At 39.5% G+C, this 18,176-nt stretch overlaps 2 protein-coding genes across 2 annotated transcripts in view; one reads left to right on the top strand and one right to left on the bottom strand.

Annotated features, from left to right (window-relative positions):
- cnr2 (cannabinoid receptor 2) overlaps nt 1-18,176 on the bottom strand; it is a 302,290-nt gene that overhangs the window by 159,244 nt on the left and 124,870 nt on the right. The window lies entirely within an intron of this gene.
- The window catches only part of me1 (malic enzyme 1, NADP(+)-dependent, cytosolic), a 90,343-nt gene that overhangs the window by 50,224 nt on the left and 21,943 nt on the right, over nt 1-18,176 (top strand). Inside the window, exons 4-5 of the mRNA XM_084386052.1 lie at nt 5,122-5,197; nt 6,451-6,612. Of these exons, the coding sequence (XP_084242178.1) occupies nt 5,122-5,197; nt 6,451-6,612 (238 nt within the window). The remainder of the gene's footprint in view (nt 1-5,121; nt 5,198-6,450; nt 6,613-18,176) is intronic.

The following is an 18,176-nucleotide window of genomic DNA, read 5'->3' as shown; positions in this document are numbered from 1 at the left end:
TGTTTGTGTTTCGAGCCTGATCCCTGCTCCCAGGCGTGTGCTTTTCATTTGACTTTAGTTCAGCTACTGAGGAAGAGCTCTTATGCGCCTTTTCCGCTGCACTGGAATTTAGCAACATCTTGTTGACGCATAAAAGGATGTCTAAACTGTAACCCTGGAGTCATATAATTTGTTATATACCCATATTTAGATTTCCTGTCATTGCCTGAGGTTTCTTCCTGTCACAAGATGGCCTCAATTTGCAGGCTTCATGGAATTGGATCAAGTCCACCTGTTGAAGTCTAATTTCAAGATTCTTCCAGATGTAAGAATGATCTGTTTTTTTTATGGATTCTGTGAACTCAGGCTGACTGAGAGATTGGACGTTTTCCATGAAGCCGTAGGTGGAAGGAAGAAAGATCTACAGTAGGTGTATGTTCTGGAGATATTTTTTGAGGTCAATGTGAAAGATGTCCCAGGGGTCCTGCTCATCCAACTCGACTCAGTGGATCTCATGAGACCAGAAAATAAAAACTTAAAAGCGAAAAAGAGTGGTCAAGAGAGAGAGATTGAGCTACAGAGAGAATCTTTGCAAGCAGGGTCTTAGGCAGGGTTTTATAATCACCAAGGTCCCAAATTTGAGCTAGTTAGGGGGATTGGGGGCCAGGCTCCCCATACATATTTTATTTTTCTGATCTACATATGTGCATTTAAAGAAGTTTGAAGGCCAAAAAATGGATATGAAATAGCTTTAAAACCATGTCAGTACCATGTCAGTGGGCAGTAGATTATTTGTCAATACCTGCTCTCTCCTCATTTCCATCACTCTGTCTCCTTATCTTGCCCTGTCTCTTCCCTCCCTAAAGCTAAGCTTTGACTTTTAGTCTTTTCATTTTCGTCTGTGTCAGTGAAGAGAGTAAACATATGTGTTTTAGTAATAATTTTCTTAGACAAGTTGGTAACACTTTATTATTATAAAGTGTTACCAACTTGTCTAAGAAAATTATTTCTGCACATTATTAATTGTTTACATTAGTAAACAGTTAATTCATAATTTATAAAGCATTAATAGACATTAACCCCTTACCAGACAGCCCCAGTTTTGGCAAGTGATTCATACATGACATACCCAAAATAAAAAGGTTGCTGCTCATAAGTAATTCTGAATAGACACATAACCAACATATATTTAGAAAGCCAACCCTTGAGAGTTTACAGTTCAAGACTCAAAATTAATCAGACTGTTATTAAAGGGATAGTTCAGCCAAAAATGATATTTAACCCATGATTTACTCACCCTCAAGCCGTTCGAGATGTATATGTCAATCTTTTTTCAGACGAACACATTTTCAGTTATTTTAGAAAATGTCTTAGATCTTTCAGTGGTTATAATGTGAAGCTATGGGGTCCACCTCCTTCAAGTCCCAAAATGTGCATGCATCCTTCACAAAAGTAATCCATCCGGCTCCAGGGGGATAAACGAAGGCCTTCTGAGGGTAATCCGTGCGGTTTTGTAGTAAAAATATACATATTTAAAACTTTATAAACGAAAATAACTGGCTTCCGGTAGCAGTCGACGCGCGTTCACGGAGATGGATGCTGGCGTATGACGTAGGACGTAGCGTAGGAAGCGCCGTGACGTAGAACGAACGTAGAGTTTTGTTTTGCTCTGCTCTCTGGCTGCGCTGTCATGTTCGTTCTACGTCACGACGCTTCCTACGCTACGTTCTTCGTTTATCCCCCTGGAGCCGGATGGATTACTTTTGTGAAGGATGCATGCACATTTTGGGACTTGAAGGAGGTGGACCCCATAGCTTCACATTATAACCACTGAAAGATCTAAGACATTTTCTAAAATAACTGAAAATGTGTTCGTCTGAAAAAAGATTGACATATACATCTCATCTCATCTCATCTCAACGGCTTGAGGGTGAGTAAATCATGGGTTAAATATCATTTTTGGCCGAACTATCCCTTTAATAAGCAGTTTATAAATACAGCTATACATTTTTTATTCTTGATTTATAAGCATATATATATATATATATATACTGTATATATATACAGTGTATATATATATATATATATATATATATATAATGTGTTTGATAATTGTATTTTCATACTTTATTAATGATCAATTTATCATTTCTAAGTGAAGTATTGCATTATTTACAAACCAGTTATTTAGGAGTTGTCAGTGGTTCATAAGATCACTTAGGTGTAAGTAAATGATTAATAAACTATTTAAATGTACATTCATACATCTTATTATTTTTTATTATTTTAATTATTTTTCCCATGATTGACAGCTGTTCCACTCCTCTTTGCCCTACAACCATTAGCAACTAAGACACATCACACACCAAGATCATACACCACTCATAGAACACATATAAAACTGGTCAAACATGTGCCACATCTGAGGGCCTGTTTACACCTGGTCACTTCAAGCGTTTTCTCAGATCGAATAGCTTTCTGATTGTGAAAAGACCAGGTGTAAATGACCTCAGAAATGCATTTGAGATGGATTTAAATTCAATCACTCAAACTACTTCAGGAGGTGGTCTGAGACTGATTCCAGTCAAAACTGATCAAGTCTAAATGCCTCTGGTTGTTGAAGTCACATATGTAAATTTTACTCCTCCCAACTATGCTAAAAAATAAACAGGTGAGAGCATGTTATAGGCTATATGTCATGTGATATACAGTAGTCAGATATGACAGCGCTACTGCAGCACTTATCACCGCAGATGAGCAGAGTATCTCTTCAGCAAACTGCCGCAAATGAAAGTAAAAGTGTCGCAGACACTCAATACACAGTCGTCATCATCATTAAAAGTACATTAACACCAGTGCTGTTGCCGCGCTCTCTTCTATTGCGGTCTTTGATTTTGTAATTAGCTGTTGATCAGTAAAATGCAGCTCATATCTGTTGCTGTCGGGGACATGAACTCCATTAGCCTAAATCTGCATATAGCGCTGGAATTGAAAATCGGATTTATATCCGTTTTGCGGAGACGCATTTATGTGATCAAGTGTAAATGGAATCTTTTTGATAAATCAGATAGCTATCTGATCAGTAGTGACCGGATGTAAATAGGCCCTGAGTAACTCTTACGCAAGTAGCCTATGTACTGTATGGATCAGAATATCTGAGGGTGCTTTCACACCTGAGCATTTGTTTCGGAACCTGGTGCATTTTCTTCTTTGGTTCGGTTCGTTAGACACATATGAACACGGCAATCTCGCTCGGATCCGCTCCAAAACAATTGCTCCGAGATCGCCCGAACGAGGTGGTCTCGGCCCTATTGAAAAAAAACTGTGGGGTGGTTCACTTGAGGTGTGAAAGGAATCCTACTCAACGAACCAAATGGTATTATAATTCCTAACTGGAAATTTGATAAAAATAGCAGTAGTGTCTGATTCTGTGAGTGAGCACATTAGTTATCACAGTTGAAAACCAAAAGAGCACCTCTTCATCTTAAAATGTTGTGTAATTGCGCTTCTCCGTGCGAGAATGCTGTCGCGATGAAGCCTTGATTCCTGCTCTAGCTGCATTATAACATTCGTATAGTGTTTCGTACTGTGTCTTGAAACTGTTAACCTCTAGACAGCGCTGGGAGTTTGAATTTGATCCATGAATTTGCTGTAGAAAATTAATATGTAGTAAGAATGTAGTATATAATTTACCAGTGGGAATGGCGGCTACATTCGTATAGTGTTTGATTGTGACTCGGCAGTTACAAATAAAGCCACAATAAGCTCACGGAGCGAACTTGTCAATCATCTTGATGAATGACGCAGAGGAAACTCCGACCAAGAAGAGGACAGTTGCACTTGCATGTGACTTGCATGAATACATTTTGGTACGCTTTGAAAGGTTGCCTTGTGAAAGCCAACCGAACCAAGAAGAAAATGCAACATATTGTTATGTATGCAACATATGTAACAAATTAAATCCCTGTTTAGAAACAAAACAAACGATAGGTGTGCAAAAGTGAGCGTTTGTTCATATTTTCTAGGCATTGATCAGTCACGTATAGCCTCTAATCTACGAAGGTGTTTTGGGTCTCCGCCTTTTTCAACAAGCATGACTTTCCAGACTGATCCAGGGTGGTTTAACTAGCTCTAACAGCATAGTCTGTCTGTTGACAGACAAAAATCAGTAACCCTCCTCTTGAACTTCAATCACAAGTGGTAACAGGAGGTGCATTTGAGAAGCTTTTTTGAGAAACAGGTTTCTTGTCGAAGTAGCCCAGGTTTGAAGCTGATTATTTAATTATTTGAAGAAGGATATGGGTGGAATGGGTGCCTATAAAAAATAGCAATCATTGTAAACATGTGGGAGTGATTGAACCTTCCACTGGGAGGTTGATAGATTTGATTTGGAAGCAAAAATAATGGAGAGTACAGAAATAAAGCAAAGCAAGCACACTGAAATATGGGATTAAATAACATATAATCAACTTTTTTTATAGTAGCTCAGCAACAGCAGCAGATAGTATCAGAAGTTTCAGAGGAAGCTCAATGCGACCAATATTATTTTATAATGTTTTACATACTATTATAGTATTTATTAATATTTTGGCTTTTATTGTAAAATTTAAGGTTTCATTTTAATGTGTTGTTGTAATTTTATTAGTTTTTTTATAATTCTATTTAGCTTTTTTTTCAGTTTTAGTAGTTTTAGTATTTCAGTTAGTTGCCAAAGCGACTTCTTATTTTTGTTTGATTTTTAAAGTTTATGTATTTTTTATATTTTTTAGTTTTCTTAACAACACTGAAGCTGACAGTAAATGTAAGGGCAACACAGGGTTGTGAGTCACGTGCCAGGGGAGACTATGCCAAAATCAATCATTAAAAGTGAACAAAAAAATCTGTGATTGAGCCTCTTTATAGTCAGGAGCTATGCGCCTATCATTACATTTACCTAAAGGTGGTACATGAATTGCTCCAAATGGAACTGGAAAATGAATCTACACTTGACATAATAAAACGTACTCTACCTCATCATTTTAGATGTCCACTGGTTTGTTTAAATGTTTTAGTAAACTGATTCCATTTATAAAATGAATGGAAACACTTGCCGACACGGACAGCTCAATTCAATTGACCATGTTTTGTTTTTCTCTCTCTCAGGGGCTTATTTATTACAATTCATGACCGCTCCCACATCTCCACACTACTTCAGAGCTGGCCAGAGAAGGACATTCGTGTGAGTTCTGCCCACTTACATCTACACCACCCTGTACTATTACACAATGTACCAGAACTCTCACTGTCAGACACAAATTAAAACTCCAGGGTTTCAACAATGCCAAAGACATTGATTCCAAATTTATATGACTTGTACCGTGAAAACGATGCCATAAAGTCATATTAATCTGCTCGTTAAGCATTTAAAAGGTATTAAGGTAATGATGTCGCACCCTGTAGGGCTTTGGCGTGTTGAGGAACAATGCGGGGTGGCATGAAATGAAGCAGTAAAAAGGTTAAACACCTACTGCATCTGCATCACAATGTTAACGGGAAAAAACATGTTGTTCTTGCTTTGGGATCAATTGCGTTCGGTAATTGGATTGAATTACACAGCTTGTACTGTTTTTTTGAATTTGTGAAAATGTGATTATAAAAGCAGAGAATCTGTTGTTACTGGAGGGTAGGCTTACAAGCCAAACTAGCCTATCACAGATCCAGCTATAAATGCATATGTTTAATCCAGGGCAAAAACATACAAATTCAATGAAGAAAGTGATTTGATAATAAAATGCAGAAATTAGATCAGAAAGCTTTGTAGGGTGAATTAAAAGTGCGGGCTGCTGTAGTGTCCAAAACAATATACAGTATACACACTTCCATTAAAAAAATTGGGGTCAGTAAGATTTTATTAATGTTTTCAAAAGAAGACTCTTATGCTCACCAAGCTACATTCATTTGATCAAAAATACTGTAAAAATAGTAAAACCTGTGATGTTAAAGCTGAATTTTCAGCATCATTACTCCAGTCTTAATCAGAAATCAGGTTAAGATTAAAATTAAGATTAATCAGAAATAATTCTAAAATGCTGATTTAGTGATCAAGAAGCATTTCTTATTATTATCAATGTTGAAAACAGTTGTTCTGTTTAATATCTTTTTGGAAATCATGAAAAAATAAAAAATAAAATCAGGATTCTCAGGTGTGACTGAAAATAACAAACTAAAGGTCCATGAAAACAGAAACTAACTGAACATATCTGTGACAATAAAAATGATTACGCATATGGAGATTCCTCACAAAGATAGCAAAACCGTGTGTGTTATTACAATTTTACCAAAATCGTGGCTTCCTATAATGCATGGCCCACCTTTTTGGCTAAAAAAGGTGGGCCATGTTCACCTAAAGTTTTACAAATGATTTGGCTTTTCATGCAGTCTCTTTCTGAATTTGCTGACTATCTCAATAATTTGGTTGTATTATTTTTCTAGGCTGTAGTAGTGACAGATGGAGAGAGGATTCTGGGCCTGGGGGATTTGGGCTGCTATGGCATGGGCATCCCAGTGGGTAAACTGGCCCTCTACACCGCCTGTGGTGGAATGCCGCCTCAGCAGTGCCTGCCTGTTATGCTGGATGTTGGGACAGACAATGAGGTAGGCAGACATGTGGCACCACAGCCATCCAGACCGTGACTGCTGACACCCACTTGCCATCTTGCTTTCCTTGACATAATCAAAGACATAACTATTCATAGCAACCACATCCTCTTTCACGACTTTAATCCGCCAACTTGTTTGTTTTCAACGGTCGCAACTTTGCAGTGTTGTAGCAGAAGGACATAGGTTACTGCTGCAGTAGCTGTAGGCTATGAATAGCCCTTTGAGTTCAGATACATGTAAATATAGCAAGCATAAAGTCTGTGTCATTCTCAACAGGGCTAAGGGTGTGGCACTGCAGAAATAGAAAACCACTGCCTCATCTACCAAGGCTTTGTGCCAGTGTCCACCTGGCACTCCCCTTCTGTGCCAAAGCAGTGGCTAAGCCATGCCATCATAGATGCTGAATCTCAGATGGAGGGAGAAAGACAGAGTAAAGTGAGAAAAGAAGAGACTAAGAAAGTGTATGACTTTCAAGCCTTTGTGTTTTAGAGTTATACAGTAGCTTATGTATACAGTACAACTGTAGGTCTCAAAATGACATTAACATTCATTTCAATTTAGTGGATTAATTTAATCAGATTTTTTATGGACACAAAGTAATGGAGAAAAATTGCTGGGCCTAAGTCAAAAAATATATATTTCTGTCATGACAACTCTCAAGAGAGTTTGGCATGGTAATAATGTGTATGACAATGTTAATGTGTGTTTGGTCTTGGAAGAATAGATCTGCTACGCTGCTACTGCTGCTGCTTTTTTTGCTGCTTTTGCAGAGCAAGTACAGAATTTGCCACTGCTTATACACACGACATGCTGCAATGAGCAAGCAAGACATGCTGCTGCTGTACAAGCATTCACAAATCGCCCCCTTAGCAGATATATACTGTACAGGTGAAGCTGGAGAAGGAGGAGGGTTTGTGAAAGCATGCTGCAAACTGCTACGGCAAACAATAGGCAATCATTTGAAAGTTGAGCAGCAAGCTCATTGGCTACAAACACAGCGGGAACCAACAAGTTTGGAATAAATATATAAAAAATTCTCTCTTATGGTCATTAAGGCTATATTTATTTAATCAAAAATACAGTAAAAACAGTGATATTATTACAATTTAAAAGAATTTGGCAAAGCTACATTTTCAGCAGCAGATTTCTGAAGGATCATGTGACACTGAAGACTGGAGGTAATGGCTGCTGAAATAAGCTTTGCCATCACAGGAATAAAATACATTTTAAAATATATTCAAATAGAAAAACAGTTATTTTAAATTGTAACAATATTTCACAATATTACTGTTTTTATTGTATTTTTGGTGAACGTAATGCTGATTAGCTTTGGTGAACATAATGTTGATCAGCTTTGGTGAACATAATGCTGATTACACACTGCACGATTTCAAAGTCGTCAGATTGCTGTTCTTCTCACACTACACGACTGTCTGGGGTACCATTTAATTGCTTTTGTGTGCACATTACACAACGAATCGGCGACAACATTTCAATAGGAAGAATCGCAGACAACTCTGTCTGGCCTACAAACCAAACACACATGAGAACTGATACAGGAAATAATGTAAAATCACACGTGAGAGGAGTTCCCGCGCGCGACTGGATTTCTTCTTTTAAAATGATTACGCAAGAAGCTTGTGGTCCAAGTTGTCTGTGCGCCGATTTGTAGCAAAGAAGAAAAAAGAAGCCATCAGAAGACATGCTTGCTGATGTTCTGTTGCAGGACTCCTCCCCCCTGAACTTTCCCTTGCCTTGTATCTTAGCTCTCTCACTGGCTGTAGGTCGTCGCCGATGTAATTTCCAGTCAAAATACATGACTCTGAGTCACAGACAGGTCCAAATATTAAGCATGCTAAATATTTTATGGGCATCGGCGCATCTCTTAGATCGCATCTTTGATCATTCACACTACACCAGGGGTGGGCAACTTCGGTCCTGGAGGGCCACTGTCCTACAGAGTTTAGCTCCAACCCTGAAAAAATCACCTGCCTGTAATTTTCTAGTAATCCTGAGGACCTTGATTAGCTTGTTCAGGTGTGTTTGATTAGGGTTGAAGCTAAACTCTGTAGGACAGTGGCCCTCCAGGACCGAAGTTGCCCACCCCTGCACTACACGATTGTCACTCACGTGAGCGAGCACCGATTTGCCTCAGATTTCAGGCATTTGTCAGTGATTTACACAAAACTGTCGGCAAGTAAAAATCAGGGATAAAATCGTGCAGTGTGTACTCGGCATAAGAGACTTCTCTCAAAAAAATCAATAAACTCAACTATCTTACCCAAAGCATCTTGCTTTAAATTCAAGGTATGCATGTATGTATATCTCAGTTAATATGAGGTCACATATCATGTCAACAATTCTTGCTTTTACACTAAAATTTAAAGTTCGTTAACATTTGACAGCTTCACACTCTTGTTGGTTCTGTACAAAAGCTCATAAATGAGTAAGAGGGTAAAAGCACATTAACACTGTTGTGTAACTGCTCTGAGTCAGTTTTCCCATTCGGTTCAGCTTCAGTATTGTGTAGGCCAGCTCCACATGTGTCTTCTGCTGCAATGCTAAATCCAGAGTGGCCAGTCAGCGATTCAACGTATCCTCAGGCATCATAACACTTTAATGAGTTGACTCTAGATTTTGGGCCCCTGTCTCTGTCTGCGTCCAAGTGTATTCAGCTGGAGGAATTTTTTTTTTTATCATTTGTTTTGGTTTAATTTTATTTATTTGTTTATTTTGCACTGTCTGGGTTAATGTTGCATGCATGTGTTCATGATAAAGAGTCTTCTGTCCGTCTAGAAGTCTAAAATTGAAAGACTTCTTCTGCTGCACCATTTGGCCGACTTTGCATGAAGTCTGAGGTAATTAAGACCTTGTTTTCAGGATATTCTGAGGAGATGACAGATCTGATTGATGAACTCACTGCTTATACCCCCACAGCTGTGTGTGTGCGTTTTATAGGATTGTGCAGTCAGATGATAAAATTAGTGTTATTAAAGGATTAAGTCTACTGTTATTTCTAAAGGAGCAAGACGCCTACTGACTGGGGTCAGGCTGACTCTTTTCTTTCTGCCTCTCAGAGGGAGCTTGACAACTGCACCTGGGTCAGTTTTGACTCTCCAAACACAGCCACTAACATCAATTCAGACAGTGAGGAATCTGATCCAGGATCAGCATAATTTATGGTTGCTTGATCCAGGCCCTGTACGCTCTGGTTAAACTCTAATCCGTAAAGAACGCTGTCTGTGGTCTGGCTGCTAGAGAAAGTTCAAGATGTGCAAATAACATGGAGGGGCTTTGCACAGGTTTTTTATGGATAGCTTAAGTGCGCTAATTGTTCATGTCAGCAAACTGGATTTCCTGTCAGATACTATTTGCTCCTTGTAATTGCAGTTGTTTGCACTCCAGTGAAAATATATACACTATTACATATGCTATCCTATTATATTTAGGATTTTATAAATAGTATTTAGATTATAGTATTATATACTGAAATATATATTACTAAAATATTGTTTAAATATAAAATAATATATATTTTATTATAAAATATTGAAAATTTTAACAATCAAATTTTCAAGCATATACATACAGTAATTCTAAAATAGTATAAGAACAACACATTAGTAAAATTTATTTTGAACATTATTATTATTATGATTATATTTATATCTTATGAGGTTTTTGAGGAATTTAAATATTTTGTAGATTTATTTGTTCAGTAATAAATAGTATAAGAACACAGTATGATTTAAAACTGTTTATTATTAAGAACATATTATATTTGATGTATGAGGTTTTTGAGATTATATATGTGTGTGTGTGTTATAATGAGATACATTTTGAAATGTGTGTACATATATTTGTTTAAAACAATTGTTTTTAATTTAAGTATTTACATGTATTTTAAGTAATTAATTTGAATTAATTTAATTATAGATTGGGAGATAATCAGGCAGGATCTGAAAATATCATAATCTGGGATCAAAATTTCGCAACGGATAGCTGCACTTTCAACTAGTTAGCTGAGGACAGGTTCAGTAAATTTTGCAGCTGCAGTGTAGATCCAGATTGTACACACACAAACAGCCAAAGCAGTTTGCAATCAAACCCATGTAAACACTATTTGTGTAAACACCTCCTGTGAGTTTTCTTGAGTGTTGTGCCTTGTCTAAACAGTGCTATATTTCATGGAAATTTCTGAGCTCCTGTATACACAGACCTCCAGACAACAGATTATGATCGCTGATACCAAGTCTGTTGATGTGTCTGGTGTAAAAGGGGAATATGATCTCTGATGACGTCTCTTACACATCATCATTGAACTTCAGAGGCTCCTTCTGCTGATTGACAGCTGGGATACTCTGTCTAAACTGCTATCACCTCATGTGACCTCATCCACACGCATACACTCACATACTGAAAGGAAACCAAATGATGTCATCACAAACAAAGTGCTGTCTGTTTAGGTTGTGGGTGGCCTAGGCAAAGGGATCTCTCTCTCTCTCTGACACTCATTTTCTCATTCTTCTCTGACTGTGACTAACAGACCCTGACTGTTCCTGTGCCTTAATCTCACCTGAAAGACTACATACACATACAGTTCACACACACAAAGCATGGTACATCAAAACCCAGTTAATCCCGAAGAGAAAAGGGCTTTCTCTCATCACCCACTGGCCAATCAGTACTCGTATTCCAATTTTGTCCTGATTTTGCCATAATTATATCAGGTGGTTCCCTTTCAAGGAAACTCGCATAGTGTCGAAGACGACACTTTGGGGAACGCCTCCAGCGTGATAGCGTCTGAAGCACGTGAGGAACTAGTCCAGTCTCGATTGGTGTTGTGTCATGACGTAACGTGACAGTGTACACAGAAGCTACAAAGGGATGCCGGCACACAACAGTGTTAGCTTCTGCTCTTCAGCTAGCATTTTGTGTGACTTGTATAAGCATTCCTTATCAAAAAGAATGAAAGTATGGCGGGTGAGAGGCAATATAGGCAGTATGCGTCTCCCTGTCTCAGATACATCACGGAAGGAGACACACCCTCGCTTTTTGTTATGTGCCTTGGAGCGGAGCATGCACAGGCAGCGCTCAAGGGTGCTGTCAGTGCGAACTGTGAGCTGCCACTGCTGCTCAGAACGCTCCGCTCCCACCTGGCCTTGTTCGATGAGACAGGCCAGGCTCGTGCTCCCCATGGTTCGGGATCCGTGTCTGACGGGGCAGCATGGCTTTAACATTCATGGGGATCGCAAATGGAGCTGCCTGGCGAGTTTGAGATGGCCTCTGCCCTTTCTCAGCTCTCAGCAGCCAGCTCCATTGCTCCCATTAAGGGATCGGAAGCCCGCTCTGCGGCTCTGCTCAGGATGAGAACCCGATGCTAGAATTATCTGGCTCTGATGAGTTAGATGTTCTAAGCATCGAGGCAGGAGAATTAGAGTACTTGCCACCTCATTTCCCTGCTTTTGAGTAGCTGCTGAATGTTGTAACTAGAGCAATGGCCTAATTAAATATAATTTGGCCAACAGAAAAGCAGGAAGGTGTAGGATTACAAATTTATTAAGTGTTTAATTTAGGTTTCCACTGCAATAGTATATAAACTGAGAAAGTTTAGTAGACTGATTTCAGATGATTATTGAGTTTCCAGCAAGAGATTCCTACCAGACCTGTTTTTCCTGTTCTCTAAATGAGTCAATTGCTGAGACTCTCACCCTCACCCTTGGTCTTTATGCATTTCCTGACCATTAAGCTCAATATACAGCTGTGCTTTTGTCTCTAGTCAGGCTGATTGGATCACTGTTATGCTGATGAGATCAGAGCTGCGGAAATTCTGGTAACGAGCTGACGTCTATATTGTATTTGCATACTTTGTAAAGGGAAGGTCTCCACCCCCAAAAGTCCCTCCTCCTAAAATGCCTATAAGATACCATGTAAAGTTACTTTAGATTAGACTGTTGGAAGAACTGCAGCAACGCACCGCGAAGTTCTCAATAAAGAATAACTTCTGTTTGAACGCAATCCCAACGTCTCCTGGTCTTGCTTCGATGGAGGAAAAAGTTCCCTACAATTGGCAAAAGAAAAGTAAACTTGGTGAGCGCTTCCTGCAGGCTCGGTCACAGCCTTCATGTCGGAGTCTGCCTTTCTTTCCCGATCTATACACTGAGGTGTCATGATCGTGGAAAAGGCCGTTCTCAGAGATTATTGAGCCCAACTGTTCATAATTATTCCTCCATCTTGTGCTCGAAAGAGAACGGCTATGGGTTGATGCCGTGGGTTGAGGAGTCTTTAGCATCATATCTCTCACCCAACACTTCATCATCCCTCTAGGGGCGGTCCCTCCAGTGACGGAGCGACATGATCTCGCTCCTCCGCGGAGCCCTCAAGAAATCGATGTTTGCTTCCCGCCGCCTCGTGCACTTGGGGACGCATCGGTTTCCAGCAATTGCAAATCGCGGCCCTGTCGAGTTAGCTTCCTCAGATGAGGCCTGTAGAAAATAAAATTCGGTTGTTACCTGCCAGCCAGCCGCTTCAGGGTACAGAGACTATTTTACGCACAACACCCGAGGTCAGTCTTGAGAGACTGATCCCCCTAGTAGAATATGTAGAAGCTTGGAGGAGTATTCACAGTGTATCTCAGTGGGTGCTGCATACGGTGGAAAAGAGGTACAGAATTAAATTCTATTAATAGTATCGCCCGCCAAAATTCAGAGGGGTGGTCTACACTATCGTCGGGACACTATTGAGGCAAGGGCTGAGGCTTAAGGAATGGAGACTCCACCCCAAGACCGTGGAGCTAATTTGGAGGAAGTTCGACCGAGCGGAAGTGTATTTGTTTGCTTCTCAAGAGAACACACATTGCCTGCTTTGGTTTTCCCTCACACATCCAGCTCCTCTGGGACTGGATGCCATGGTGCAGGTGTGGCCATGGTGGCCTCTGTACGCATTTTCCACGATTGCTCTGCTCCCGGAAGTTCTAGAGAGGGTCCGTCGGGACGGGGTCAGTCTACTTCTGGTAGCCCCGTACTGGCCACCAGAGTATGGTTCTCAGACATCATAGCGCTCCTAGCACCTTCTCTCTCAAGCCGAGGGCTCATCAAACCACCCTCGGTTGAAGCTGTGGAAGCTCTGGGTCTGGCCCCTGAGGAGGACCAACTCCTAAGTACTGGTCTCTCAGCCGAGGTTGAGACAATCTTCTAGAGCTCTAGAAACTCTAAAAACTCTAGAGCTCCCTCCACGAGGAAACTTTAGGCCTTAAAGTGGAATGTGTTCACTTTATGGTGCAGAGAATGCCAATTGGATACAGTTAACTGCCTAGTGGCATCAGTGCAGGAGTTCCTCCAAAGCCATGTCTCTGATGGTCTTTCCCCATCCACACTTAACGTCTATGTGGCAGCCATCGCTGCCTTCCACACGCCTTTAAGTGGTGGCCCTCTGGGGAAACACCTACTTATTATTTGTTTCCTTCGTGGTGCTCAGAGGATGAGGCCTGTCGTCCAGGCCTGGGTTCCTGTGTGGGACCTGGCAGTGGTTCTTGAGGGGTTATCCCTGGCACTCTTCGAACCCATTGATGAGTTGTCTGAGAAGTTTCTCTCTTTTAAAGTGGCCTTCCTGCTAGCCATTACTTCCCTTAAAAGAGTGGGGGACCTCCAGGGTTTATCTGTTGCCCCCTCTTGCTTCGCTCCTGGGAGGGTAAAGGCCATTCTCCACCCTAGGCCGGGCTACATGCCCAAGGTGTCATCTAATGTGGCACGGTCTGTTATCCTGCAGGCCTTTCATCCTCCACCACATGTGTCGGCTGATCAGTAAAGGCTACACCTACTATGCCCTTTCCGGGCCTTGGAGGCCTACGTACGTAGGTCATCAGGTTGGAGGAAGTCGGACCAGCTATTAGTGTGTGTTGGGTCACATAAGAAGGGTTCCCCTGCCTCTAAGCAAATGATTAGCAGGTAGAGTGTGTAGGCTATTTCTTTAGCGTATAAGGCGCGCTGTCTACCCTCTCCTCTCCTGATAAGATTTCACTCGAGTGAAGGAGTGGCATCCTCCAAAGCCTTTCTATCGGGGGTTTCCCTTCAAGAGGTCTGTGATGCTGCTGGTTCGGCCTCCCCTCACACCTTTATCAGATATTATAGCTTGGATATTATAGCTATTATAGCTTATTAAAAGGGAATGTCTCGGGTTAAGACTGTAACCCTTGTTCCCTGAGAAGAGAACGAGATGCTGCGTTCCTTTGCCATACCTCCTGAGTTCCTGAGAACGACTTGCTTCGACCTATCAGAAGCTAATACTGTTGTGTGCCGGCGTCCCTTTGTAGCTTTCGTGTACACGTCACATGTGACGTCATGACACAACACCAATCGAGATGTGACTTGTTCCACACGTGCTTCAGACACTATCACGTCTTATTCGACGTAGCGTCTCGTTCTCTTCTCAGGGAACAAGGGTTACAGTCGATATTATCTTAGTTGTAATCTGATGTATTCCTTTTTCAGATTAAAGAGCCTTATCTAATGTCAACAACTGACATATTTCCTACATTTTGTGAATATATATTTTACCAGAATACATATTGGTGATTATCAAATGGGCAAGAAGATCAAGAGATTACTGGACGGAAATTTAAATTACATTTAAATTTAATTGGAAATTTAACATGGAAAAAAGTTTAAAATAAAAAATATAAAATATAAAATATATATAAAATATATATAAGAATTTATATATAAAAATGTATATATAAAATAAATTTAAAATAACTTTTCTATTTCAATACATTTTAAAATGCAATTTATTCTTGGAAAAAAGCAGAATTTTCAGCAGCTATTATTTTTAATCATTCTAAAATCCTTATTTGGTACTCAAGAAATGTTATGATACTTTTTTTCAGGATTCTAAATTTAACTTAATTATATTTTTTAGTCAATTTAAAGCATTCTTGCTAAAAAAAACAACAACAACTACATTAATTTCCTTCAAAAAAATGTATCTTACTGACCTTACTGAACTTTCGAAATGTGGTATAGTTTATGGTTAAAGTTAGCGATAGTGTCATGAATTATTTGTTTGACAGAAGGTTCCAGGACCAACACAAGACATCCTGTTTGGCAAAATCCTGGCCATAATACAGTTTTTGGTTTTGTCCTGGTGCAGTCTATGATTATCCTACAAATACAGTGTGGGAAGGCCTTATTTTGTCGCCACCCCATTGTTGGGATAGCTGGCAAACATGTCACTTCTGAAGAGGAGTGGCAGTTTGATGTTTGTTTTGGTTCCTGACTGTGAGGTTCAGAGAAACTACTTTTATAGCGACTGTCTTGAGATTAAAAAACACAGTCACAACAAACCAGACCCTCTGGAAGTATATCCCATCCCACTGAGTGTGTACTTAGAAGTGCATTATGAACACACAATAAATCTGCCCGCAGTCACCATCTCATATCTCAGACTGCACTCTCTGTTTCCTCTCCCACACTGATGAATTCACCTACTGCCAGAAACCAGACAGTCCTCCCTTTTAAGGGAACCTTTATGAGCGCAATTGCTGTGTCAAACTCTTAACCCTCTGGGGTTTTCTGGGCCCTGGAGGTGTTCTGACATGCATTGTGACATTTTCATAGCTAAAGTCTGATTACACTGTATTCAGCACATACTCTGCTACAATAATATGTCAGCAGTATGTATGTAAAAGTTTGTAGTTTTGAGATGACATTTATGCGTGGTTTGTGAAAAAACAAATTGACATAAATTGTCACTGAAATAAGGTGAATGGATGAAAATGAATGAATGAAACCCATACTGATTATTTCTTCACAAGACTTTTGAAAATTATATCACGTAGCCTAGAATATTTGCTCCAAAACTATGTGAAAATCATCCTGCCTACTCATTCAGATAAAACAATATATTGATTTAAACTTTGTAAGACATGTTTTGTGTAAAAAGGCGTGAATCATCATGAATATTGATGTGTTTCACACCTGAGAAAGACAAAGGCCCTCCCATAATGGCCCTATCAGGTGCAATCGGCCTTATCATTATGAGGAACCTTGCACAAAGAATGAGGAGAGATTTAAAAAAGAATGGCTTTTTGATTGTTTGGATTTATTTACAACATTGTCACAACCCGGCCTAGAACTCAGGTCTCTGGTGTAAGAGCTAGGCGGTAATACCACTGAGCCACCAGAAAGCAGGGGTAGGATCCAATAGAAACACAGGATACAAGGTCTCAGGTAAGATGGTTTAATAAACAAAAAAAGATAATGTCAAAAACTCCAACAAAGGTTCTCCTCAAAATGGAGGTATAAAACGAAAGGAAGAAAACAAAAACAAAAACTCCACGAGGGGAGAAAAATAAACAGATGCAAGAGAACTTCTTTAAATAACTTAAACAAAAAAAACATACTATTTCACAGGGTCTCAAAAAATCCTAAGAAACTCAGGGTGCCAGGCAGACATCTCATACAAAGACCAAGTAACAAAGGAGAACCAAGACAGAGCTAAAATACACAGGAGGAAACAAGGTGCAGGTGAAGATGATTACACAAACGAGAGACCACAGGTGAGTGACATGACATCTAGTGGCAGAACTAAGGAAACAGCAGTCCCAAATGCTGACAAACATAATCCAAAGATACACAACAAATGACAAAAAAGCACATTATTGAACACACTGATCTAAAGACAGAGCCTTGAACAGTCACACACCTTTGTGCCATTCCTGAAACATTGTACATACCTGTCATTTCTAAGGTGTTTGATTTTTCACTTTACCATGTTCATGTACAGAGACTCATGTGAATGTTGAAGTCAGCAGGACTCATCACTGGCTGGTCCCTGTAAAAAAAAAAAAAAAAAAAAAAACAGCTGTGACCATGCTGATATCAAGTGAAACTATAGGGCTGCACGATTTTGGGAATACATTTTAGATTTTTCAGGTTAAAATTGCGATTTAAAATGTACAAAATACATACATATATACATGTATATATAAAAAAAAAATGAACACCAGGTTTGTTGTGCCTACGTGCACATACGTGTAAATACCTATATAGGCTACGTGTAGTGCTGCATAAAATAATAATAACAATAGCCTATAGCAGGTGGCCTATACATTTTTAAAAAGGAACACTTCAGTAACACTACACTAGAGAAAAATATATGGATTATCATATCGGTAGCCTCATAGCATAATTGCCTAAGTCCTTTTAAAAAAATATATTACTTAGGCAATTATGCTATGAGGCTAACGATATGTTACTTCAAATGTTTCCATTCGTTATGACGTTATGAAATGAGATTGGAGTAAAAACATGAAGCCTAATGTTTGGCACATTTTGCTTTTCAACTCACAGCGCATGCAGAGAACATTTACTGAAGCGATAGAGCCGCTCCAAACTATGAAACATTATTGTTACCATATTATACATATCTACGTTTGAGCAGATATCCACAAACACAGTATTTAACAGTAAACAAGGGTCTAAACATTATAATATTCACCATATTAAAGTAAACACTCATACTAGCCTACTTTTATCATGCTGTGTTTTATTATCGAACAT

The sequence above is a fragment of the Rutilus rutilus genome (assembly GCF_951802725.1).
Source record: "Rutilus rutilus genome assembly, chromosome: 17".
Lineage (NCBI taxonomy): Eukaryota > Metazoa > Chordata > Actinopteri > Cypriniformes > Leuciscidae > Rutilus > Rutilus rutilus.
This window is presented reverse-complemented; position numbering and strand designations above follow the sequence as displayed.